Raw genomic sequence first — 27,204 nt, 5'->3', positions numbered from 1 at the left:
TCTCAACAAAATATAAAAAATTTACATTTTATTTATAATTATATTTATTTGTCCAATTGCATTTGAGCCCCTGAAAACCTGGAGTTCAGCTTTAAAGTACAATTAAAGGCTGATGTGTTGCTACTAAATTTAGTAATTGATACAATCATCAATACCTGGCACTGTCTTAGAGTCATTTATAAATTCTAAATGTATTCTTACAGAAGTATATGCATTTATGCAATTAATTTCAACTCTGATGTCAGTTTGTGTTCCTATGTTTTTTTTTTACAGGACAGTCGTTCTGAACACGAAAGGCAGTATTTGCTTTGTCAGAATCCAGGCATGACCGAAAACACTGAGCTGATAAAGTCACCTAGGTAAATATTTCTTTAAGCAATATACAATACAGTGCTGTATACATCTTGTTTGGCAAGCTAATCGGATATCGCATTGCACAATGCCACACCCAATATTGATTTAAAATGTTTAAATGTGATGTTGCATTGAAAATAAATAGTGTAGTGCTTTTCTTGTACCAAAAAATGTAAATCGACCTATGATCAAATAAGTTAAAGACCAATTGTGAATAAATAGTGAAAAAAATCATGCACCCCCCTGAAAATTCCACTTATAAAATGCATTATTACAAATCCTTCACATATAAATCGTATGACTCAAAAATCCATATAATCTCTATATCAAAATCAATATGAAAATGTGTAATAAAGATTGGTGTGTAAATCTAGGTCAGGGGTGTCAAACTCAATTTCACCGTGGGCTGCATTAGCATTATGGTTGCCCTCAAAAGGGCCGGTTGTATCTGTAAGATTAGATGTCCAGCACATCCTCCTCCCCTTACATTAGATGTCTAGAGCCACCCCACCATCATAAGTTGAGTCCCCCACTCTCCCTTACATCAGTGTACCCCCCCTTCATTATGCTGCTGCTGGGATGAAGCTGGATACATTGCTTGAAAGTAAATGTCTGGAGGAGGACCAGAGGTGGGCTGGAGCTCTCCTGCAGCTTGCGGAGAGGTGCGAGGGCCACATGAAATGGCCTGGAGGGCCGGATTCGGCCTGCGGGACATGTGTTTGTCACCTGTTATCTAGGTGCTCAAAGTCCAACCACCTTTTTGAACCTTCACACAAAACAATCCTCCAGTGGGAAAATCCCCTGGTGTCCTTTCAAATCCACCATGTGCTCTATCATTGTGGCCTCACCTTCTTAGATCGACCTCATACACATATGGAGGTGTCTTACAGCTTTAGACACAAGGGGCCAGATTCACATAGAGATACGACGGTGTATCTCCTGAGCTCACGCCGAAACCAATGACGTCCTAGCGATGTCATTGGGAGCAATGCACGCCGGGAAAATTCACGGACGGCGCATGCGCATTTAAATCGGCGCGGAGACGCGCCTGTTTGAAATAATACACTCCCCCCTAGCCGCGGAATTTGAATTCCGCCAGGGGATTTACGATCCGCCGCCGCAAGTTTTGAGGTAAGTGTTTTGGGAATTACCCACTTGCCTCAAAAACTTGCGGCGGCGGATCTTAAATCACATAGGTTACGCGGATCTAAAGATCCGCTAACCTATGTGAATCTGGCCCTGCGTGTCCTTTTTCTTTTGACTCCACAGTATATAGATGGGAATGTCAGCCAATCCTCCAGTCTCCGGCAGTAAGGGGTCAATATGTAGGAAATTGGCCTGCATCAAGTGGGTTTGGGTTGCAATGCAAATCCTGCTTGAAGTGAACAAAAGCCTATGGACTACAGTTGTTGTCTATACAGCTGCCCAATAGATAATTTGTGCATAACATTTATATAACAGAGCCTTTTAGTTGAATGCTGCAATAGTTACTGCAGGAGACGGCATGTTTTCAACATGAATACAATCAGTTGACCAAAAAGTAACTTTCAGATCTCAGGGGGCCATCTTGGGTTCCATAGTCATCCATATATTTCCATAATGCATCTCATATGAGTTTAATGTATGTTTAATATATCTTTCAAGTTAAAAAATATATATATATATATATATATATATATATATATATATATATATATATATATATATATATATATATATATATAATTTTAAGATTTGATGTTCAGATTCCTCCATAACAGAATGATTGTAGTATGAAGGGGTTTAGGTACGGCACCTTTACAAACGTATCTCGGACAAATGGTTATAAAGTATCTGCAGGGTATCCTAACCACAGCTTAATGTTTCCTTTGCTTTAGTGAATACCTTCAAATGTTGATGCCTCCCAGTGTAGAAGAAGAAACGTAAGAATTTTTTTTCTTTTTTTTTTTTTTTGCAATTATTTGTCAATAGAAAAAATTGAAAGTGCATTGCTTTATGTGCCTCTACTATACATAATCTTTCTATTAGTAACAAAGTCATCAATGAAAACCTGTCTGGCACTAGTTCTTCAAAAAAATTGTGTTTTGCCTGGAGTTTTACTTTAGTCACATTTCAATATATAATTTTTATCTGCATATCGTTTGTTAACATATTATAGCAGTAATGGCATTAGTTTCACACTGAGGCTTTTTTCAGGCGCTTTTGGGCTAAAAATAGCGCCTGAAACACACCTCCTCTGCAGTCCCAATGTGAAAGCCAGAGTGCTTTCACACTGGGACGCTGCGCTGGCAGGACGTTAAAAAAAAAAAAAAGTTCTGCAGGCAGCATGCTTGGATCGGTGCATACACCTCTCCTGCCCATTGGAATGAATGGGCACCGCTGCTGAAGGGCCGCTACAGAGGCACATTTAACCTTTTTTTCTGCTGCTAGCGGGGGGGTTAAATGCGCTCGCTAGTGGCTGAATAGCACCACTAAAATGACAGTAAATCACAGCTAAAACTAGCAGCATTTTACCTTCAACGCCCGCCCGCCCCAGTGTGAAAGGGGTCTTATGAAATGTAAATGTCATTCTTGCTGAAAGTGATCATGTCATTTCCCCTACAGAGAGAAGCCTGTTGCACCTAGCAATGTCTTATCTATGGCTCAGCTGAGGACTCTGCCACTGGCTGACCAGATCAAGATTCTGATGAAAAACGGTAAATGCAGGGCGTGAATTGTACTTTTCAGAGAGCGTTCTAAATGTAAAATGGCAGAAAGGAGTATTGTACAGAGAATTTTTTTATCGTATTTTTCATGTGTGTATGGATATTGTATTAAGTTTCATATTTCCATTGTTGATATAAATGTGCCTTATTAGGCGACAACACAAATATAATGCTGCCACTATTTTTCTTTTGAAGTTGTCATCACAGCTCGCCTGTAGTAGGAATATTTGTCTCTCTGGTTTATCACAAGGACTGGAGCAGCTGCACGTGATGCAACCAATCAGCTTCAAGTTTTTAATTTTAACAGCTTAACTGAACAAGTTGAAGCTCGAAGCTGATTGGTTACTGTGCACAGTTGCTCCAGTTTTGTTCTACCCATTGACTTTTCAATAAAATCGTGGAAATGGCTCAGTAATTACAGCAACCAATCAGAATGCATTTTTAATAGTTTGGTATGAGCAAAGTGATGCGTGACTGGTTGAAATTGTTTACTGCACTTCACTCTTCGACTACGCACAAAATATTTACTAAAGTCAAAATGCTCTGTGTTCTACATACAGGTAATAGATGTGGATGTATTTGAGCAGCAATAACATGTTCTACTATTCTTCTTGTCATCAATACAGTTAAGGTGATACCTTTTGCAAATCTCATGGGCTTAATGGCAGCAGGAACAGAATCCATTACAGTTCTTCGGTGTATACAGCAGGTGGCGTTGTTGGTCCAAGGGAACTGGGTTGTTAAAAGGTAAATAGATTTTTTTTTTCTGTTCTACTACTTCACTACAGGGCACTTTTTCTCCTTCTTGCCCAGGCCAATTTTCAGCTTTCAGCGCTGTTGCATTTTAAATGACAATTATGCGGTCAACATCAACCCAAACATAATTTTTATAATTTTTTTCCCACAAATAGAGCTTTCTTTTGGTGATATTTGATCACCACTGGGGTTTTTATTTTTTTGCTAAGCAAATAAAAAAAAAAGAGCGAAAATTAAAAAAAAAAAAAAATGTTTGCTTTTGTTTCTATTTTTTGTTTTTTTGTAAATGAGTTTTCTGCACGGATGAGGCACGAATACGCGTCATTGATTGGTGGCACTGATGGGCACGCGTAGGTGGCACTGATTGGCAAACCTGGGTGGGCATCCTTGGGGTACATGGTAAAGAGCCTGCATCAGAGGCTCTCTGCCGAGACCGGTGATGATGTGTGTCACACTGACACAACACACCAACAATCGCCGCACTGTGCGCCCCCGGCTTATCCTGCTGGACATCATATGACATCCAGTCAGGATAACTTAACCACTTTTCTGCTATATGGCGTGCGGGAAGTTATTAATGGTCTTTGACTGACTGAAAATGTTCTGGATATCTTCTTAGGGACTTGTTTATTAAAAATGGTGAAGTGAACATTGTATGTCAGTCTTTAAACAGTTTCGAAATTGGTGGACTCTTAACACTGTGAAATAGCCACTACGCACGTGTTGAGCTGTTTGCCTCAAGAATCACCTCCTCAAATTAAGCAAAATACATTATAGGACATCACCGTTCACACTGGAATAAATGGGCTCCTAGGTCTTTTAATTGCATTCTCTGTCAGCATCTTGCTGCAAATCTGATTTGTCCTTAGAGCTAAAATACCAAGCTGACTATAACCACAAGAAATCAGAGATAGTTTTTCCAGTGGCATGTACACCTAAAGCAACCGTTTTACTTTATGTTTATAAATGTCACTGCCGAATGTGAACTGTTCAGCGATTTAAACCCCACCAGTACCTAATCAATAAGCAGATACTGCTCTGATTTGTACTCTGAGACCCAGTTACTGTTTGTTCATGTTCTGCAGTCTTGCATCTTACACTTTCTAGGAAAGGTAAAGCCATAGTGCCGATCACGGTGTGCATGTAAAAGACACCTCTGTCCTTACTGTGACAGTCATGAGTGTCGGCGTACATCAGTGGACAGAGATGAGGGCATAACTATTAACTTGACAAAAAATCTAAATGTACACATCAGTAACTGCCCTGTTTAGTCTGCTGAAGCTGCACAATTTGGGACAGAACTGGTGTGTATGGAGCAAATTATGATGGGGAATGGAAATGTTCACGTAAATGGATAAAAATTGATTTGCTGTGTGTGTTTTGTTTTTTCTTTCTGTCTTGCTCCATGTGTTCTCTGGCTCTAATAAACAGAAGAAATGTATAATTTTAAGGTGTGTAACAGTTGTAGCTGGTGTACCCCAATGTGTTTACAGATTTAATGTTTTCTTTGCTTTCCTTTCCTGTCCAGTGATGTTTTGTATCCAAAGGAATCATCAAGCCCGCACAGTGGGGTTCCAGCAGAAGTTCTTTGTCGGGGAAGAGATTATGTTGTAAGTGTTGATTATAAGCCCTGCAAGGCTGTATAAATGTCAATGTGCACTGGACAAAAGCTTGTGTATCCAGATTTCTGTGAATATATCTTTAGGTTTGGAACTGATGATACAGTTTCCCTGCTGCTTTCCTTGCTCAAAACAAACATGGCGTCCTGAGCCTCCGTCGGCCAGTGCACATGTGTGAACCAGGCGCAGCCCTATGACATCATTTTTTTGTGCTGTTGATGTGTGGTATGGGCTAAAACAAGCTTGTTCTCCTAGTCACTGAAACCTCAGCACAGTCTATCCAAAAGTTAGAGGAGGTATACTAAAGGCTAAAAATGCATTAAGGACCTCACAAAAGTGAGAACAGCCCTGTGACAAAACTGAAGAAATTACACTTTGCTACAAAAGTAGTGAGTGTACAGCTTGTATAACAGTGTAAATGTGTCCCCTCAAGATAACTCTACACAGCCATTAATGTCTAAACTGCTGCCAACAAAAGTGAGAACAGTAAGTGAAAATGTCCAAATTGGGCCCAATTAGCCATTTTCCCTCCCCGGTGTCATGTGACTTGTTAGTGTTACAAGGTCTACATTTCCCATAATGCTTATGCACTCTGCAGTGTAGTTGAGCATCATAGTAAATGTAGTTCAGAAACATCTGGGGCGCTAAGGTTTGCCATCACTGGCCTAGGCTATAAGAAGATTCCCATGACCCTGAAACTGAGCTGCACCACGGATGCCAAGACCATACAGCGGTTTAACAAGACAGGTTTCACTCGGAACAGGCCTCGCCATGGTCGACCAAAGAAGTTGTCATATTCAGGTTGTCTTTGTGAAATAGACATATGAGTGCTGCCAGCATTGCTGCAGAAGTTGAAGGGGGGGGGGGGGGGGGGGGTCAGCCTGTCATTTCCCATACCATATGCCACACACTGCATCAAATTGGTCTGCATGGTTGTCATCACAGAAGAAAGCCTGCAAACAGTTTGCTGATGATAAGCAAACTAAGGACAAGGATTGCTGTAACCATGTCCTGTGGTCTGATTAGACCAAGATAAACTTATTTGGTTTAGATGGTGTCAAGCGTGTGTGGCGGCAGCCAGGTGAGGAGTACAAAGACAAATGTGTCTTACCTACAGTCATGCATTGTGGTAAGAGTGTCATGGTCTGGGGCTGCAGGAGTGCTGCCAGGACTGTGGAACTACAGTTCATTGAGGGAACCATGAATGACAACCTATATTGTGACATACTAAAGCAGAGCATGATCCCCTCCCTTTGGATACTGGGCTGCAGAGCAGTATTCCAACATAATGACCCCAAACACACCTTCAAGACGACCACTGCCTTGCTAAAGAAGCTGAGGGTAAAGGTGATGGACTGACCAAGCATGTCTCCAGACCTAAACCCTTTTGAGCATCTGTGGGGCATCCTCAAATGGAAGGTGGAGGAGCGCAAGGTCTCTTAACATCCACCAGCTCCGTGATATTGTCATGGAAGAGTGGAAGAGGGCTCCTGTGGTAACCTGTGTAGCTCTGGTGAACTCCATGCCCAAGAGGGTTAAGGCAGTGCTGGAAAATAATGGTGGCCACAAAAAATAGTGACACTTTGGGCCCAATTTGGACATTTTCACTTAGGAGTGTACTTACTTTTGTTGCCAGCGGTTTAGACATTAATGGTTGTGTTGAGTTATTTTGAGGGGACAGCAAATTTACACTATTATACAAGCTGTACACTCACTACTTTACATTGTAGCAAAGTGTCATTTCTTCAGTGTTGTCACATGAAAAGATATAATTAAATATTTACAAAAATGTGAGGGGTGTACTCACTTTTGTGAGATACTGTATCCATCAATCCGATGGGTCAAACACAGGTTTTGGTATGTCGTTAGCATAGCCAACCTTTTGAGCACTATTGCATTTTATGGAATGCTACTGCAGTGTTACAAGTTAATGCCTTGTACCTGAATTTAGTAACTCAGAAATGTAACCTTGTGTGTTTCTAGCAGACATTACCCAGTGTAAAGCCCCATACACACGGTCACACTTTTTGCCAACCAACTTCAAAATCTGCAAGTTTTCTAATTTGTCCGACCGTGTGTACGCTCCATCGGACCAACTTCTTCGGGTTTCATCCAACAAAAAGTTGGGTCTGCAAACGGACCAACTTTTCGGCAACAAAAGTCCGATGGTGCCTTGTCTGACCGTGTGTACAGCAAGCCAACCAACTTTTGTACAAAGTGCAAATACGCATGCTCAGAACCAATGTTAAAATCAACCAACAATAGCAGAAGTTAACCAAAGGGTGGCGGAAAAGAGCAGAAAAACCACGTGATGTTGGGTAATTTTTAGAAAAGTTTGCAGAAAAGTCTGAGCGTGTGTATGCTATGGGTGTGACCGGACAAATCAATTAGGAAAAAAATCAAGGGAAAGTTTGTTGGATGTCTGACCGTGTGTACGAGCCTTTAGATTGCTGTTATAAATGTTGAAGTGACTCTGCAGTGCTCCACCGTAAGCAGTCCAATGTAATGATGGACTTTTAGTGTTCTGAGGGTCTCTGAGGCACCTATGTTGCATTGTGGAATGACGTGTCTAGTGGAAAACTGGAAGCTGCTTATAAACAAAATAGAGCCACGTTGAGGTCGGCCGTCACAATCGGCTGTCCGCCAACAAAGATTTTCCAAAATTGTTGTAAAAAAGTGTTGCTTTTGACAGTTGGAGGAACCTGTTTTTTTTTTAGTTGGTCAGAAACATCCTCAACAATATGTGTAACACATCAAGAAAGTATAACCAAAACCGTTTTCATATTTCTATTGTTTTGTAGATGTGGAAATTCACTCAGGACCGGTGGGTGGTAAGGAAAGAGGTGGCTGCTGTGACAAAGGTAAGACTTCACAATGTTCCTATCCCTGTATAAGCAATCAAAATAACGTATTACATGTAAGCAGTCAGTGCTAGTCTTCTAAAGGATAAAATGCTTTTCTTTCTTTTAGTTAATAAAAAAAAAAAAATCGTTGCCCATTATTTGTCTAGGGCTTCTTCCACCTAGCTGTAAGGATAGTATCTGTGGGTGGAATGTTGCGCACACACACACACACACACACACACACACACACTCACTCACTCTTAGATGTGCCTCTTCATCTACTTTAGAGGCCACAACTAATGTAAACATTAATGTAAAGCGCTATGGAATAATGTCTGCTTCTATAAACAAAGCCTACAAAATAATCAACGGCTATTGTTGACCCATGGCAGCAGTATACTCTCCTTTTACCACATTTTATTTCTGGAATGCAAACTGACTAGGAGCAGGTTGATCAGCTGAGTAGTAAGATTATTAAAGCAGCTCTGTAACTTCCTGTATTTACTACACTGTGCATTTCTTACTAAAGCAGGGGTCTCCTAACTTTTCAACACGAGGGCCACATTGTAGATTTTACAAGTTTTCGGGGGCCGAAAAAAAAAACAGTTCTGTATAAAATATCAACGGTGTCCCCATCAGCAGTGTCCCCATCATTGCTGATGGGTACACCAATGATGGGGACGCCGTAATGTTCCCATCAGCACAGCAATGTAACACAATAACAAGATCAGCCTCTGACCTCCGTACTAGATGACTTCTGGTCTTCTGCAGCTATGGTCTCCGAGGCGCGGCACCTCCCTTCTTCCCGCCCGCTGTGTGAAGTTGCGATCCCACGAGTGACGTCACAGGCGCGGCACCTCCCCTCTTCCCGCCCGCTGTTTGAAGTAAAAAGCCTTCCACGAGTGACGTCACAGACGCGGCACCTCCCCTCTTCCCGCCCGCTGTTTGAATTAACGATCATTCCACGAGCGTAGCAGCGGGCAGGAAGAGGGTAGGTGCCGCGCTTGTGACGTCACTCGTGGAAGGCTCTTTACTTCAAACAGCGGGCGGGAAGAGGGGAGGTGCCACGCCTGTGATGTCACTCATGGGATTGCAACTTCAAACACCGGGCGGGAAGAGGGAAGGTGCCGCTCAGCGCCTCTGCCTCTCGTTTAAAAAAAAAAAAATAACGGAGTGGCAGCATGGGCGGCTTTGTTTACACTGCGGCCTGCAGGCCGGATAAAACACACAAGCGGGCCGGATGTGGGCCGGGGTTTGGAGACCCCTGTACTAAAGCAACAAATAATCCTGTCACAAATCTTGGTTTGTCATGTGATGTCCTGGACTTTGAGTGGAGATATCTGAAGCTGCAGGCATCATTCAGACGATATTTTATTTTATTTTTTTCCAGCAGACGATTCTCTGCAAAGTAAAAGCCCTCATAGCAGCTATTTAGTGGCTTGATTGCTTTTAAAGGCAGCGGGAGAGGTGTTTCTCATGGCTCACCCGTGCAGTCGGGGAGCCAGAGAATGAATCCGCAGGCAGCTTACCGTAGAACCATCTGTGGACCAGATGGTCCCTGGCCATCTCGGAGGCCGGAAGCAACGTCGTGACATTCCTTCAGGCGCTGGCAGATGTCACACTTTTCTCGTACGCGCAGAAGCGAACACATACGTAGGTCGCGCCCGCATATGTAAAAGGCATTCAAACCGTAAGGTATCGCCATTAATGTTAGAGCAAAAGCAATAATTAAAGCACCAGACCTCCTCTAACTCTCTAAACTGGCAACCTGTAAACATTTTTAAAGCATAGCCTATGGAGATTTCAAAATACCGAGGTTGGGCGGCATTCCACAAGTGTGCGTCATTTTAAAGTGTGACATGGTCGGTATCTATTTACTCAGCGTAACATAATTTTTCACATTATAGAAAAATTGGGGGTAAATATTGTGTTTTGGTGCTTTTTTTTTAATTTATGAAAACGTTTTTTGCCAGAAAACTTGCGTTTTGAATACTGCGCAAATACTTTGTGACAAAAAAAATTGTAATGACCGCCATTCCACAGCACTGAAAAGCAGAACAGTTTCGCTTGATTCTGAAGCAGTACATGAGTGTAAAAAAAAAAAAAGTTGATGACTTTTTCCGCAGCTCTGCCAAGAAGATGTGAAGGAATTCCTGGATCATATGGCCAGCCCAAAAATCAACAAAGGCTGGGAGTTCATGTTGCCTTACGATGAGGATTTTATGAAGAAGCACCCAGACGTGGTTCAAAGGCAGACAATGCTGTGGAAGGGAATACAAGCCAAGTATGTACTACAGAAGCATTCTGCCTAAATATTTCACTGGTATAAAGTGATGTTGCTTTGCTTGCAGATATGTCTATATGAAGATCTCTTTTAGGAAAACATGTCTTGACAGACATTTGTAAGCTGCAATTGCTGATCTGCATATCACAATGCTGCTTGCCTGGCTGCCATGCTGATCTTCTGAGTTACTGACCTGGAAGTATGCAGGGAAGTCAGAACGCTTATTCTGCCTGATTGTTCTGGGTCAGTAAGTCAATATTGAGGTCATTGAGCTGAACATAGTCTGGAAAGGGGTGGTCTCTCATTAACAGCCGCAGATGATTCAATATTTGGCTAGTCCCTGCTAAACCAGATGCATTTTCTCTTTCGTTCATAGACGGACACAGCATTCTTTGACATTAGGGTTATATCCGCTTTCACTAGGAGAGTTTAGGCAGAAAAAAAAAAAAAGCACTTAAAGTGTTAACAAACACAAACCTCAGTGCAGCTCCTCCCAGGGGGCGTGGCCCCCCCGGTATAACCCACACCCTGCTCTAACAGCCTCAGTTTTTTCCTGCCTAACGTCAGGAGAGTCAGGCACTCTGGAGTTCCTGTACTCTGGAGATTTTTTTCTTGCGATTTTCTCGCTTTTTATTATTTTGTTCCTGCATTTTTTTTTTGGAATCCTGTGATTCTTCTATCAACAGCCGACTGGGTGACAGGCTGGGTCCTCGGCCCTTGTAGTCCCCCCAGGTTCGGCCTTCGAGCGTGTGCCGGCCCTTAGCTCAGCTTTGGGACGTCCACGACAGGCCCCATTGCTCCAGGGGCGGCCGGGGAACTTTGGTTCTAGGGCACACATATGACCGGTCTCTATGGCCTTGTCACAGTGTGTCTGGCCGACAGCCATGCCGTTTAGCGGACGTTGGATCTGTCTGGGATACCTCCAGCCGGTGGTCGCAGGACGGGTAAGTAGTGGCCTCTTGCTCAGGTAAGTGGTCTGGCTGGAATTTTCCCCTGGGGAGGTCGACTGAGGGTTTGCCCTGCTTTCCTCTCTCCCTTTTTTCCTCTCCCTCCTTCCCAGTTTCTGGGTGACGGCCATGAGGTGGGGGCCCCGCTTGGGGGGCTCAGTCTGACCTGGGGGCTGCTACTGCTGTGGGTGCTGTGTTTTTCTGGGCTGCCATATGTGCGGAGGGGGTCCTGTGGGCCTGTGTACTGCGTGTGTCACTGGGGCCTTGCTGTGTGTTTTTTGAAAAAACCGCCGTTTTCGGGCGCCATTTTGCCGCTGACGGCGGTGTTTTATGGCGCAGTTGTAATTGCGGCGGCCATTTTCTCGGAGCCCGCAGACATATCGGCGGCTATCTTGATACAGCTCTTGTGCCTAGGATGACGGCGCGTACGGCTCTGCACATTTTCCTTTTGGATGGCGCGGCACAGGCAGCGTTTTTGGCTCTCGGCAGCGGCGGTCTGGTCGGACGGTGAGTCCTCCGGGGGGGGGGGGTTTCCCTGTTCTCTGTGGCGGCTGGGGGGATGTCCTGTGGAGCCTGCCAGTACTAGGGGATGTTAACCCTTAGTGTCCCTGTTCCTGCGGCCTCCAGGGATGCTGTGCTGGCAGTCCCTGAGGCGTTTTGGGTCAGGATGGGAGTGTTGGAGGGATGTGGGAATTGCACTTGTTCCCCCCTCTGCCTCTCTCTGGGTATTTTTTCTGACAGGGAATCAGGCCTCGCTGAGGCGTCTGGTTTTGTTTTTTTGTCAGTAGCTGCTGGCTGAAGTCCACACGGACTGTGAGGATGGCCCTGTTTCAGGGTCAGCACTTGATGGTGCTGTTGTTGGGGCTCTTAACACTGCGGTGCGGGTTACCATGGTTAGCTATGGTGGTTTCGGAGGTGGCATCAGTGGTGTCAGTCCCTTTTGGGTTCCGTGCCGCCCCGCACCGCAATATGTGTTTTTTCCTTGTGTTCCATGTCTGGAATATGTTGTGCAAGGATTGGGATCAGTCGCAGGGTACAAAATGCTTTGCGGTCTGTCCCCTCTTTTTTGGGAAGGATTCCTGTATCAGGGTGTCTCTCTCTCCCCCCCCCTGCCCCCTGTGTTCAGCTGGGTAGCTTGTTTTTAAAACAAGGCTGCCACATTACCATTACCTGGGGAAGGGGCTCCCGCTTTTGGGGACCCCGCTGATAGGGGTGCTGTGTATGTGGTCGCTCCATATTCACAGCGGGGGGGGGGGCGGTGGTGAGTCCGGTTTTGGCCGGGACTCTGGTGTCGCAGACGTTTCCCGGACGGGGAGCTGGAGGCGCAGAATGCTTCTATGACCTGCGTGGTCCTGACCGACCAGTTGGTACTAGGTCAGATATTTGTCTGTGTGTCGACCCCGGATATGCTCCCCTTGCTCTCCAGGGCCTCCGCCTGCGCCATGTTTTCTGCCCTGCCTTGTATGGCTGGGGGTTGGTCTGCGGACGGTCTTTTCAGTAGTCCCTGGTGGTATTGCCCTGTGGGGGTGTACGCAGGGGTGTCTCTGATTGTCATCATAAAGGATGCCACGGGCGGTGTGAGCACTCTGCTCCCGCAATCTAAAAAAGGGTAGGTGCCTCACTGTAGGCGAGGGCCCTCATTTACTGTTCCCCATGCGTTTTTTGGTTTTCGCCCGCCAAGTGCGGCAGGAAAACATTTTCAGGGGGCTAGGACGTCCACTGAGGACACAGGCGCCCCGGGTGCCGCAAGCCTGCTTCCGCTTGGAGGTTTGCCTCCGCTCGCATCTCGGGTGGGGGGGCTGTCTCCGCGAATTCGCGGCTCGGTGGAGGTCTCTCCTCTCTGACCGTTGGGGTTGCGAGGTAGTTTCCTCTGGGTGCGAGACAAGAGAGAAATCCTGTCTACCAAACGTGTTTTTTTCCTCCATCCTCTGGCTCGCCGGTTGGCTCTGTCAGGGGCTGTCCAGGATCTTCTGGTCAGGGCAGTGATTGTGCCAGTTCCCTCGTGGAACAGGCTCCGGGGTTTTTCTCCAATCTGTTTTGTGGTCCCCAAAGGAGGACGGGGTCCGTTCAATCCTGGGCCTCAGGCCTTTGTTTGTTTTTTTGTAAAAGTGCAAACTTTCAGGATGAGGTTTTTCTGGTGTCCTTGGATGCCGTGAACGCGTACCTGCATGTTCCCATATGCTCAAAGCACCAGAGTTTCTGGACTTTGCGGTCAGGGAGGACCATTTTTCATTGTGGCCCTCCCGCTCGGCTTGGTGTCGACACCACAGGTTTTCACCGAGGTGCTCGTTCCGATACTGGCCCGGCTGTGGCAGCGGGGGTTTGTTATTGTGGGATGTCTGTACGACATTCTCCTACGAGCTTCCTCGAGCTCTGAATTAGTGGAGCCATGTCTGTCACGTGTCAGACTCTCCAAGAGTTTGGCTGACTTCTGTTTTGTCCAGAAGTCAGTGTTGGTCCCGTCTCAGGGACTGGAATTCCTGGGACTAGTCCTGGATTCCGCCGGGGCAAAATTTTTTTCTCCTAACGGAAAGAATTCAGACTCTGCAATCTGCTGGGCAGCAGTTGTCGACCTAGTAGTGGTCATCTCTGCGATTCTGCATGAGGGTTCTGGGTCTGACGGTGGCCTCTGTCGAGGCGGTTCCGTATGCCAAATTCCACGCCAGGGTGCTTCAGAGGGAACTGCTGTCTCGTGGGGACAAGCTTCCGTCATCCCTGCATTGCCTGGTTCAGTTGAGTCACCTGGTCCCTGGTGTGGTGGCTGACTTTTCCGGTGCTTCGGGCTGGAAAGGCATTTCTGCCATGTCACTGGATGGTGGTCGCGACGGATGCCAGCCTCTCCGGTTGGGGAGGGTTTTTTTGGGGCACCCAGTCAGCCCTGTGGCGCTGGACTCAGGTGGAGTCCCACCTACCAATCGGTGTTCTGGATCAGGCTTTGCCTTGCCTGGTGGTCCCTGGATCTACAGGGCTGACCATTCAGGACCCTGTCTGACAACGCTGTGGCGTACGTCGACCATCTGGGAAGCACACGGAGTTCTGTTGCAGCGACGAGGGTCGCGCACATCCTTCGGTGGGCCGAAAGGTCCGTTCCGGCTCTATCGGCCGTGTACATTCCGGGAGTATGGAATTGGCGGGCCGACTCCTGAGTCGGACTGCGCTAGACCAAGGAGAGTGGTCTCTCCACCCGTAGGGGTTTTCAGTGTCTGTGCCGAAAGTGGGGCACTCCATGCGTGGACCTTCTAGCGTCCCGCCTCAACCGGAAGGTGCCATGTTTTTTGGCCAGGTCAAGGGACCCATGGGCAGACGCGTCAGGCGCGTTGGTGGCTCCTTGGGGTCACTGTCGCCTACTTTAAACCTTCCCTCCTCGGTAGCTTCTTCCTCGACTGCTGCGCAGAGTGGAAGCCGAGGGAATTCTATCAATCCTGATTGGCCGCGTCGCTCATGGTACGCGGACCTGGTGCGTCTGGTGGCAGACACCCCCTAGCGTCTTCCCCTGGGGGTTGATCTTCTGTTACAGGGTCCGATCATCCACCCTGTTTTTTACAGCCACTGGCTTAGCGGCGTGGCTGTGGGCCCGAGGCCTATTGGGCTTAGTGGTCTCTACCGTGCTGCCTGCACGGAAGTCTACCTCACGTAGGTTTTACATCATACGTGGAAGGCCTGCATCTCTGTGTGTGAGGAGATGAAGTGGCACCCTCGGACATACGTGGTGTCCAGGATTCTGCTGTTCTTTACAGCAGGGAGTGGATCAGGCTCTCGCCTTAAGTACGGTTAGGAGTCAGTTTTCTGCTCTGGCTGTTACTTTCGATGAGCCTTGGCGTCGCACTCCTTGGTGCGTACGTCTGGTCTGGGGGTCTGGCATGTGGCCCCTCCACTACCCCCATGGGACTTGAATTTAGTCCTTTCGGTTCTTCTGGATGCTCCCTTTGTGGACATTCGGGAGGTTTTTTTGTTGACTGTCACAAAAGGGGAGCAGGTTTAGCTCAGCGCTAGAGTACCTGCCCTTCATGCATTTGACTCTGGGTGCTAGCCCAGGAAGGTCTGCGTCGTCACGTGGCCATGGCTCAGCGTGGGCATTTCCACTGTGATTTTTTCTGGTAGCAATTACCTCGATCAGACGAGTGTTTGTCTGTTCTGGCGGCCTTGTCTTGCAAGGCTCCCTACTTGGTCATCCATAAGGATGAGGTGGTGCTGCGACCGCAGCCGTCTTTTCTCCCCAGGGTCGTTTCGGCTTTTCACGTTGATGAGGACATTGTTCTTCCATCCTTATGTCCTTGGCCGAAATGCAGGGAGGCGGCCACTTTACATCCTCTGGATGTGATTCGGGCCCTACGAGTGTACTTATCTGCGACGATTCCGTTCCGGAAGTCGGACTCACTGTTCGTGTCGCTGGCTGGTCCTACAAGGGGGCCTGGTAGTCTCGTCAGCCACCCCTTTTTCGGGGTGGATCCGACGAATTGTGCTTCAGGCCTATGCCCTGAAGGGGCTGGCGCCTCCCTTTTGGGTTACGGCGCATTCGACCAGGGCGATCGGAGCCTCTTGGGTTTTCTGGCATCAGGCCTCTGTGTTACAGGGGTATATGGCAGCGACCTGGTCGTCGATCCACACTTTCAAGGTCTTACGAGGTGGATGTGTGTGCATCTTCTGATGCCTCCTTCGGCCGCAGATGTTACAGGCGGCGTTTTATGGTAGGAGTTTCTTCGTTGAGCAACTCTCGGTTTTGTTTGGGGTGTAACCTGTTTTGCTGTGTTATTTCCCACCCCTCGAATTTTTTGACACTGCTTTGGGACGTCCCTAATGTCAAAGAATGCTGTGTCCGTCTATGAACGAAAGAGAAAATAGGATTTTTGTACTCGCCGTAAAATCCATTTCTCTGAGTTCATAGACGGACACAGCACCCACCCCTCCTTTGTTTGTACTGCTTGTTACGAACTGAGGCTGTTAGAGCAGGGTGTGGGTTATACCGGGGGGCCACGCCCCCTGGGAGGAGCTGCACTGAGGTTTGTGTTTGTTAACACTTTAAGTGCTTTTTTTTTTTTTCTGCCTAAACTCTCCTAGTGAAAGCGGATATAACCCTAATGTCAAAGAATGCTGTGTCCGTCTATGAACTCAGAGAAATGGATTTTACGGTGAGTACAAAAATCCTATTTTTATCCATCTATGGCCAGATTTAGATTTTTTCCCTGCATGAGATATCCGCATAATAGAAGAAAACTGAGAGTCAGAATGGCTCTGTGCTTCGTGATGATCATTTTAAAGCATTACCTCCATTCTTGCCTCTTCTGACTCCAAGTGCTCCCCCTAAAACTGTGTGTGTGTGTGTGTGTGTGTGTGTGTGTGATATATATATATATATATATATATATATATATATATATATATATACACATACATACATACATACATACATACATACATACATACATACATACATACATACATACATACATACATACATACCAAAAGTTTGGACACACCTTCTCATTCAAAGAGTTTTCGTTATTTTCATGACTATGAAAATTGTAGATTCACACTGAAGGCTTCAAAACTATGAATTGACACATGTGGAATTATACATAACAAAAAAGTGTGAAACAACTGAAAATATATTTCATATCTAGGTTCTTCAAAGTAGCCACCTTTTGCTTTGATTACTGCTTGGCACACTCTTGGCATTCTCTTGATGAGCTTCAAGAGGTAGTCACCTGGCGCAGCACCCCATCACTCTCCTTCTTGGTCAAATAGCCCTTACACAGCCTGGAGGTGTGTTTGGGGTCATTGTCCTGTTGAAAAATAAATGATGGTCCAACTAAACGCAAACCGGATGGAATAGCATGCCGCTGCAAGATGCTGTGGTAGCCATGTTGGTTCAGTATGCCTTCAATTTTGAATAAATCCACAACAGTGTCACCAGCAAAGCACCCCCACACCAACACACCTCCTCCTCCATGCTTCACGGTGGGAACCAGGCATGTAGAGTCCATCCGTTCACCTTTTCTGCGTCGCACAAAGTCACAGGGGTTGGAACTAAAGATCTCAAGTTTTGGACTCATCAGACCAAAGCACAGATTTCCACTGGTCTAATGTCCATTCCTTGTGTTCTTTAGCCCAAACAAGTCTCTTCTGCTTGTTGTCTTTCTTTAGCAGTGGTTTCCTAGCAGATATCCTACCATGAAGGCCTGATTCACACAGTCTCCTCCTAACAGTTCTAGAGATGTGTCTGCTGCAAAAGGTGGCTACTTTGAAGAACCTAGAATATGAAATATATTTTCAGTCGTTTCACACTTTTTTGTTATGTATAATTCCACATGTGTTAATTCATAGTTTTGATGCCTTCAGTGTGAATCTACAATTTTCATGAAAATAAAGAAAACTCTTTGAATGAGAAGGTGTGTCCAAACTTTTGGTCTGATATATATATATATATATATATATATATATATATATATTTCTTTATCGTACATCACGGGACACAGAGCCGCATAGCCATTACATGTGGGTTACAGAGTCTACCTTCAGGTGATGGACACTGGTGTAATCAATTAAACAGGAAGTTCCCTCCCTATATAACCCCTCCCCTACTGGGAGTACCTCAGTTTTTTCATCAGTGTCTAAGGTGTTGGTCACGAGTTAACATGTGCTCTTAGGAGCTCCACTGGAGGGATCCATGCTGGATGTAAAAAGCCTCCATAAATCCGGATCCGTCCAAGGTGCTTCATAGCCAAAGTGGACGGTACCCGGGCCTCGGTACGAAGAACGAGGTTTAGCCTATAATGCCTCTCTGCGGAGGGCTGGATCCTGGGTTCCAGAACTTTGTGCCTTCTAAGGACCAAATGTTTTTTCTGCTGCCAGGGTGCTATATAGGTCCAGGGGTGTGGTGTTCCTGCTATGGACCCCGGTCCCTGAAGGTCTAGGACTATACCCACGGTGAAGGGGGAAGATTGGGCCTCTTGCTTGGCAATACTCTGCAGCGTGGAAAGGTAAGAGAGGGACCTATGGGACTTAGTTCGACAGTACGTCTTCTGTAGGGGACTATGGGTCTCGCCTATATTATGTTTCTATGCATGGGCAATGTAAACCACGATGTCTTCTGAGACGGGATGGCTCAGGGCACCCATATACCTCCCCTAGCCGGCATGTAGCCTGGGCCACTATGTCTGTTCAGACAGGATGGCTGTAGTACCCATATATCTCCCCTTGAAGGGGCTGGTACATAAAAAATAAAGATAAAAAAAAAAAAATGCCCTTAATCCTATGCAAAGGATTGTCTTCCATGAGTAGCTGCAAGTCTTATCTGTTTTTCCACTACTATGGGCAGTAAGACATGCCTGATGTTTTCGCTTACCATGCTTTCCAAAAACGGAAGCTTAAGTGTTAGCTGGTCTATTGTGCGTCCCACTTCCTCAGCTTCAGGCTCTACCATGTCGCACGTGCTCACCGGCTCAGTGCAGTCGCAGAGAGGGCTCTTCAAAAAGGCCCAGACGTCAGAGCTCTGTAAAGCTAGGGGGACACAAATGTAAGCACCTTGTGTGAGTTGGATACAGATTCATCTAAGACGCCTACTCCGCATCTAGCTGTGCAGATTAGCAGGCATTCTTGCTGCCAGACTTCAGCTGTTGATGCACCTGGGTTAAGCTCCTCTGCTTTTAGCTTAGGACTTTTGTCTCCCCATTGAATAAGGTCAGGGGTAGGAATATAAAAAGGAATCGCCACCTGAACCTGGTGGCCTCTTATTCTCCCCTGTAGAGACTTAAACAGCTCACAGATTGAGCCATCAGACCTGTCAGGCAATCAATGCAGCCTCCCCCAACATTGCAGCCACTCTGCATGTGTTTTGTTTTTTGCATCACATTTGTTGTTCTACAAGAGGTTAACTGCTATGTTCGCAGCATCCTCACAAGAAGCAAAAAAGAAAGAAGCAGGGTGTGTCCCCTTTCCTGCTTTAACCCTTAAACAAAGGGATTAGAAGGGCTGGGGATGAAGGTTCACTGTCAGAGGACAGGAGACAGGAGCTGCAGCCTAACGAGGAGAAGCTATCAATAGCTCTACAGGTTCTGATTGCACCTGCAGTCTTTTCAGAGATTCATGCTGCATATAATTTCCCTCTGCCTACTCGGCCAAAGCCTCTATCTACTCCTTGGAGTGTAAAGAGAGGTTTTTCCTATAGGTGGCTAGTAAGACCTCCATATGGTCCTCAGCCTGGTGTCGGCTTCAGGCTAACCAAATGCACATCTGAGGGATGCACAGTTGCTGGTACACATTGCTAACGTCTCTTAATTGAGGAAACGCACATCTACAGAGGATAACTTCCTCTTTACCAGTCCGCATGTTGCATAAGATACATGAGTTTGGAATGCATGTGGGATAAAAACAAGTAACAGAGCATGTTTTATTGTGGATCGCATAAGGATACATGTTTCTGTCTGTATGGTGTTGCATGTTTGTTTTGCATAGAAATGCTTGAGTGCATAAAGATGCTAGTTACCTGATCACTCAAGTCCTGGATTACCCAAGGATATTTGGTCACACAGAGAGACTTGTTTCAACAGAAAGGCTTAAAATCGCATAAAGACATTTGTATGCATAAAAATGCTGGATCACACATGGTTACCTGATCACCCAAATCCTTGATTACCCAAGGATGTTTGGTCACACAGAGGAGGTTTGTTTCCACAGAAATGCCTAAAATCGCATAAAGTTGCTTGGATGCAAAAAAGATGCTGGATCACACATGGTAACCTGATCATCCGCGTCCTGGATTACCCAAGGATATTTGGTCACACAGAGAGGCTTGTTTCCACAGAAATGCCTAGAATCGCATAAAGAGGCTTGAAGGCATAAAAATGCTGGATTCACACATGATTACCTGATCACCCAAGTCCTTGATTCCCCAAGGATATTTGGTCACACAAAGAGGCTTGTTTCCACAGAAATGCCTAGAATCGCATAAAGAGGCTTGAAGGCATAAAAATGCTGGAATCGCACATGATTACCTGATCACCCAAGTCCTTGATTCCCCAAGGATATTTGGTCACACAAAGAGGCTTGTTTCCACAGAAATGCTGGAATCACACATGATTACCCGATCACCCAAGTCCTTGATTACTCAAGGATATTTTGGTCGCACAGAAAGGCTTGTTTCTACAAGAATGCCTAAAGATCGCTTAAAGATGCTTGAATGCAAAAAGAAGCTGGATCACACATGGTTGTCGGATCAACAGCATCCTGGATTACCCAAGGATACTTGATCACATAGAGAGGCTTGTTTCACAGAAATGCCTAAAGTCGCATTAAGATGCTTGAGTGCATAAGGATGCTGGATCGCACAGGGGTGCTTGGTCACACAAGAGTCCTTGGTCACACAAGGGTTCTTGTCCGCACAGTAGTGCTTAAAATGCATAAGATGTTGATCGCATGGAAGATGCTGAATCGCATAAGGATGCATGATTACTTTAAAGTTGCACATGGCGGCCTAATTAAGCAATACAGGATTCCTTGTGTTTGCATAGAAATACGTGTCTGCATGGGTTCATGTTGCACATTGTTGCATAACACGTTTATAGCGCATGCTTGCTTGCAAGATGCTTGTTCCAGAGCACACATGCTATATGCATGTTTTGCTTAAAACATATTTATATGAATTCATGCTTCCAGGAACACACGCTGCCATGTACACACACTTCCATTGAGGCATATGGCTTTAACACTTGCCACATACACATATGGGGAGCCAGTTGCATATGTGTTTATTTACTTGGGTCTGCAGAGGTTGTCTGCGTTTCGCAGGGGAACAGCACTATCTCCAGTTGGTGGTCTTGCCCTTTTGGGTTAGCCTCCGTGCCTGGGTTGTCAGGGTGCTAGGGCCCGCCTCTAGCAGGTCTGTAGGCCCAGGGTATAGCAGTAATGGCATACCGAAGCAAACTCCTGCTGATGGGTCAGTCAGTAGCATGGCTGGACCTAAGGGTGTCCAGCATGGTCAAGTATCTGGAACTCCTGGGTTGGGATTCCAGTCTAAAGATACATTCTTTCATTTGACAAGAAGCTGGGTATGTTTGGTACAGTCCAAAAAGGATTTTTTTTTTTTGGCCTCAGACAAGACCATCGCTATAAGAAAACTGGTCTATGTGGTCACAGCAAGGAACAGTTCCTTACTTTTGATTAAGGCACTAGGGAAGATGCTGGCTTCATTCAAGACAATTCCCTATACTAACTTTTATTCAGGGCTGTTATAAACAGTATTTTGTCGGCCTAGAAAGAGTGGATCTTGACCTAGCATTATCCAAAGAACCCGGTCTCAGAGATATGCTGGAATTCCTCTTGGTGATTCTTAACTAAAAGGGTTTGCCAGGTCAGGAAGAGACCATGGCCCAGGGGAAGTAGTCAAGCTCCAAGGGAGCCTTATCTGTCAGCTAGAGCTACCGATGGAGCATCTGGCTTAGGGGCCTGAACGTTCAGGTGGCAGGTTGGTTCTGTCAGAGTACAATCAGACTATGCCATACTAGTGATTTACTTAATTTACCAAGGAGGAGCTTGTGCCTTGCCTATTGACATTCGTCATTTCATGAAATGCAGAGTTGGCAGGCGATTCGCTGGAGCCGTCAACAAGTGTCTCCGGGAGAATGACCTCTACACCCTGACTGTTTTCCTGACCAAATATCACAGAAATAGTACCCTGTACATAAGATGTATTGGCGTCCAGGGTCATCAAGGAATTGAACAGCTTGGGGTCAAGGATAAAGGATCCACCCGCATGCGGGGCAGATGTGTTTGTAATCCGGGGGGACCAGTTGTCACTGGTTGTGCCGCGACTTTTGTGGCTTCTATGCTACATTAGAGGAGAACGGAAGCTGGCCTGATTACTCCGGCATAACCCTGACGACCTCGGTGCAGGAACAGTAAGGGTGGTAGTAGAGGACCCACGGTCCCTTACATCTTGTCCAGGCCTACTTTGCAGGGGGTATTACATCCTGCCTTGCAACAGGTGAATTAATGGTCTGGCTATTATAGCCCACATTCTCGAGGATCGGAGCTTTCAAAATTAGCGGCAATTCCCTTGTTTCATACAAGAGAGCTGGCCTCCAGGACCAGATATCCTACGGTCTGGAAGGCCCATGTTCCTGGTGTGAAACCAGATGGTGGCATCCGTGGAAGTTTGTCATTCCTGCCTTCCTACATTTGGAAAGGAGACGGAGCTAGCCTTAAGTTATATCAAGGATCCGATCTCGGCCTTGCTTCCAAGGGTCGCTTACTTCACACTCTTTGGTCCGGGCTGTTATACAAGGGGTGACGTGCATAAGTCCACCAGTTGGGTCGCCCTTGTGCTCAGAGGATTGGCTCTAGTTTTGTCGGCTTACAGGGTCAGCTCCTTGGGCCGATGCACCATATTTCCCTTCATCCTTTAACAAGGGAATTGGTGTTCTTGGTTGTGGTAGCCTCCAAGAGAGTTTCAGTATTGGGAACTTTCTTGGTATAGACTAGAGCCATACTCAATTATTCTTACAAGTAGAGTGATGTTCATCCTCACCCAACCTTATTTACTAGAAGGATCTAATATTCATTTGAATCTAGATATTCTTACCTTCCCTTTTTTTTTTTTTTTTTTTTTTCAAAACCTTGTTTCACGGAAGGAAAAGTTATTGCTTTTCTCTCAATTGAGATGAGAGCAGTTAAATACCTATCCGAAGGTTTCAGATATAGAAAGCTGACGTTTTTATTGGGCTGCCAGAAGACCCTAGATGGGCAGGCAGTGTTCAGGTCAGCTATTAAAATGGTTACACTCTCTCTCGTTGGAGTAAGAAGGGTCTAGGCCTATCTGAAGCGGCTGCTCGGATACGGAAAACTGATGTTGTGGCGCTACCAGGAGGCCCCAGGAAAGGGCAGGCAGCGTCTAAAATCAACTGTTTTTAAGGTTGATTCATCAGGTTATTATTCAGGCTTGTGGTTTAGAGTAGGATTCCCCCTGTTTTTTTGTGGGGGTGCTCCCTACCAAGATGGTAAGCGCTTTATGCGCAATGCATTTCCAAGCCTTTATGACGCAGATTTTCAAGGCCACAACTTGGTCATCTGTGCTTACGTTCACTAATTCCTATCAGGTGAACATAAGACGGCTAGAGGATGCAGCTTTTTGGCGCAGTATGCTGCAGGCAGCATTATAGGTCCTCACGTCTGATGGCGGTCTGTGTTGTTGGTGTCTCCCTCCGCTCAGTAAGCATTGCTTTGGGACATCCCACATGTAATGGCTATGCGGCTCTGTGTCCCGTGATGTACGATAAAGAAAATAGGATTTTTATAACAGCTTACCTGTAAAATCCTTTTCTTGGAGTACATCACGGGACACAGAGCTCCCACCCCTCTTGTCTGGGGATATTGGGACACTTATTGCTTTGCTACAAAAACTGAGGTACTCCCAGTAGGGGAGGGGTTATATAGGGAGGGAACTTCCTGTTTAATTGATTACACCAGTGTCCATCACCTGAAGGTAGACTCTATAACCCACATGTAATGGCTATGCGGCTCCTATTATATATATATATATATATATACACATACACATACACATACACATACACACACACACATTTTTTTTTTAAATGCAATGTACAGTCTGTCCTCAGTCTTCTGGGTTACAATTCCTCTTGGTGTCATTCAACCTGGAAAATTGGGAACCTCCTTGGTGACAAGATTACTGCAGAGGTTAGCTTTGGAGGGGCATTAAAATATATAGATATATATATATACAGCGGGTAAAATAAGTACTGAACACGTCAACTTTTTTTAGGTAAATATATTTCAAAAAATGCTATTGACATGAAACCACATGTCGGTAACAACCCATGCAATCCATACATACAAATTAAGTTTAGAAATTAGGTTATGTGTAATAAATTGGAATGACACAGGGAAAGTACCGTATTTATCGGCGTATAACACGCACAGGCGTATAACACGCACCCTAACTTAAGAGGGAAGTTTCAGGAAATTTTCAGGGTAAAAAAGTGAGTGTTATACGCCAATAAATACAGTAATAAACACACTAACTGAAATGTATAGAGAAACTAGTCGCATGCATTGCTCAGGTGTGATTTTTAGCTCATTCTTCCACTTCAAATCTTGAAGGTTCGGTGGGCCTCGGTCTTCTATGAACTCTATTTAGTTCTTGCCATAGATTTTCTATTGGATTCATGTCAGTTGATTGGCTGGGCCATTGTAGTAGCTTTATTTTCTTTCTTTGAAACCAACTGAGAGATTCCTTGGCTTTCTGTTTGGGATCGTTGTCTTGCTGAAATGTCCACCCTCGTTTCATCTTCATTATCCTGGTAGGTAGATGGCAGCAGATTGTTATCAAAAATATCTTGGTACATTTCTCCATTCATCTTTCCTTCAAAGAAATTAAGTTTGCCAGTACCGTACTGAAAAACAGCCCCACACCATGATGTTCCCACCTCCAAACCTCACTGTTGGTAAGGGGGTGTTTTTGGGGGGATGTGCAGTGCCATTTGACCTCCAAACATGGTGTGTATTATGGCATCCAAAGAGTTCGATTTTGGTCTCATCTGACCAGACTATATTCTCCCAGTATTTTCATAGGCTTATCTAAATGTTATGCAGCAAGCTTTAAACAAGATTCAACCTGCTTTTTCTTCAGCAATGGAGTTTTGCGTGGTAAGCGTGCATACAGGCCATGGAGGTTGAGTGCATTCATTTGATTGTTTTCTTTGAAACGATTGTACCTGCTAATTCCAGGTCTTTCTGAAGCTTTCCACAAGAGGTCTTTGGCTCTTGGACAATTCTTCTGATAATTCTTTTCACTCCTCTGTCATAAATCTTGCGAGAAGCACCTGGGCGTGGCTGGTTATAGTGAAATGATGTTCTTTCACTTCTGGATTTTGGCCCCAACAGTGCTCACTCTATATAAGTTTAGAAATCCTTCAGTTACCAATGTCCTCAGTATGTTTTGCAGCAGTAAGGTCTTGAGAGAGCTCTTTTACCCATCATGTGATGTTTCATGTGTGACATCTTGGTAATGAGACACATTTTTTATAGGTCATCAGTTGACACTGAAACCCGCTGATATTTGCAATGACAAGGGGCAGGATTTCTTTCTAATTACTGATAGATTTATGCTTGTGTCTTGGCTTTCCATGCCTTTTTGCCCCTCCTCTTCTTCATGTGTTTAATACTTTTTCCCTGTGGCATTCCATTTTATTACACATAACTTAATTTTTTAACTTATTTGTTTTGGTTTATTTGTATGTATGGATTGCATGGGTTGTTAGACATGTGGTGACAATTTCATGTCAATGGCACCTTTTAGAGCCGGTTCACACTGGGGCTCAGCCGCCTGACGAGTCGCGTCCCATTCAATGCAATGGAACCGTTCTAATAAGGAGCGAGGCAAGTCGCTCCGACTTGGAAAAAGGTTCCTGTACGACTTTGGGGGCGGCTCGGGGCGACCTGCATTGATATCTATACAGAAGTCGTTTTGCAGGTCGCCTCTGAAGTCGTCTTCAGGACCACTTGCAGAGTCGCCCTGCGAAGTCGTGCCGCGGCTGTGTGAACCGGCTCTAAGAAATATATTTACTTAGAAAAATTGTGACGTGTTCAATACATACTTTGCCCGCCGTATATAATCTGGAATTGAACTTTAATGTGTTTGGCAGAGGAAGTATAAATGACTGCAGAATGTTCTTGCTGACCCTGCACATTTTTGTAAAACTTGATCTCTGATGCATTTCAAAGACAATATATAAGAAACCCATCTCATATCAAAGGTGGTTTTTCATTTAATAAGGTATTTATTTTTATAATATTGTTTTCTTTCTAACTAGAACAAGCTTTTTTTCCCCCTTTTAAAATCATGATTGAGCAATGAACTTGGATCTATTGACTAAATTCCTTGGCTTACACACGCAGTGTTTATCAGATTAAAGAGGAATTTTACTAAAATCTTACCTAAGCAGATTTACCACACTAAGTACCTGGTCAATGAAAAGCATTTTATTGTTTTTTGTTTAATTGGCCGTCTTGTGTTTTAATAGATGTTTTTCTGCAAGAACACCATTGCTACTGATAAACGGATCATGCTGAACTTCATACATATTCTGTAGCATAGTGTACATTATCTGGTGTAACATTTTCATTAAGGTTTAGTCATTATAAACCTGCTAGATATTACTTGCATGTCATGTTCTAATTGATTGTTCAAAAATTCCCTTATAGGCTTGAGAAGGTTTTCAGCTTGTCAAAGGAAGGTATGATGCCTAAAAAGACCGATGGATCTTCAGGTAAATTTAGAAGAATTATTCAGACCTTTAAGAATCAGAGCAGCAAAAATAAATTCTTCTGTTTTGGGCACCTGCTTTGGACTTGATGCCTTGATGTTCTCCATCCGTTTATTTATTATTATTTTTTACATTACTGGAAGTGGAAAGAGAGAGGGGCTGTCAAAAAGGCAACAGATCCTGAAACAATGAGCCAGTAGATGATTTAGTCCAGTGGTCTCCAAACTGCAGCCCGGGGGCCCTATGCTTAACCCCTTTAGCCCTGGAAGGATTTACCACCTTAATGACAGGTTGTTTTTTGTGATACGGCACTGCGGCGCTTTAATTAAAAATTGCGTGGTTGTGCGACGCTGTACCCAAACAACATTGATGTCCTTTTTCACGCAAATTGAGCCTTTTTTTGGTCACCTCTGCG

At 45.2% G+C, this 27,204-nt stretch overlaps 1 protein-coding gene across 2 annotated transcripts in view; it reads left to right on the top strand.

The window, feature by feature from the left end:
• The window catches only part of POLR3E (RNA polymerase III subunit E), an 84,803-nt gene that overhangs the window by 21,389 nt on the left and 36,210 nt on the right, over positions 1-27,204 (top strand). For both annotated transcript variants that reach the window (XM_040356831.1, XM_040356833.1), the window contains 8 exons: positions 274-359; positions 2,232-2,276; positions 2,959-3,050; positions 3,686-3,806; positions 5,344-5,425; positions 8,236-8,295; positions 10,404-10,561; positions 26,728-26,792. In XM_040356831.1, coding sequence (XP_040212765.1) covers positions 274-359; positions 2,232-2,276; positions 2,959-3,050; positions 3,686-3,806; positions 5,344-5,425; positions 8,236-8,295; positions 10,404-10,561; positions 26,728-26,792 — 709 coding nt within the window. The remainder of the gene's footprint in view (positions 1-273; positions 360-2,231; positions 2,277-2,958; positions 3,051-3,685; positions 3,807-5,343; positions 5,426-8,235; positions 8,296-10,403; positions 10,562-26,727; positions 26,793-27,204) is intronic.

Source organism: Rana temporaria, chromosome 6 (assembly GCF_905171775.1).
Source record: "Rana temporaria chromosome 6, aRanTem1.1, whole genome shotgun sequence".
In the NCBI taxonomy this organism is placed as follows: domain Eukaryota; kingdom Metazoa; phylum Chordata; class Amphibia; order Anura; family Ranidae; genus Rana; species Rana temporaria.
This window is presented reverse-complemented; position numbering and strand designations above follow the sequence as displayed.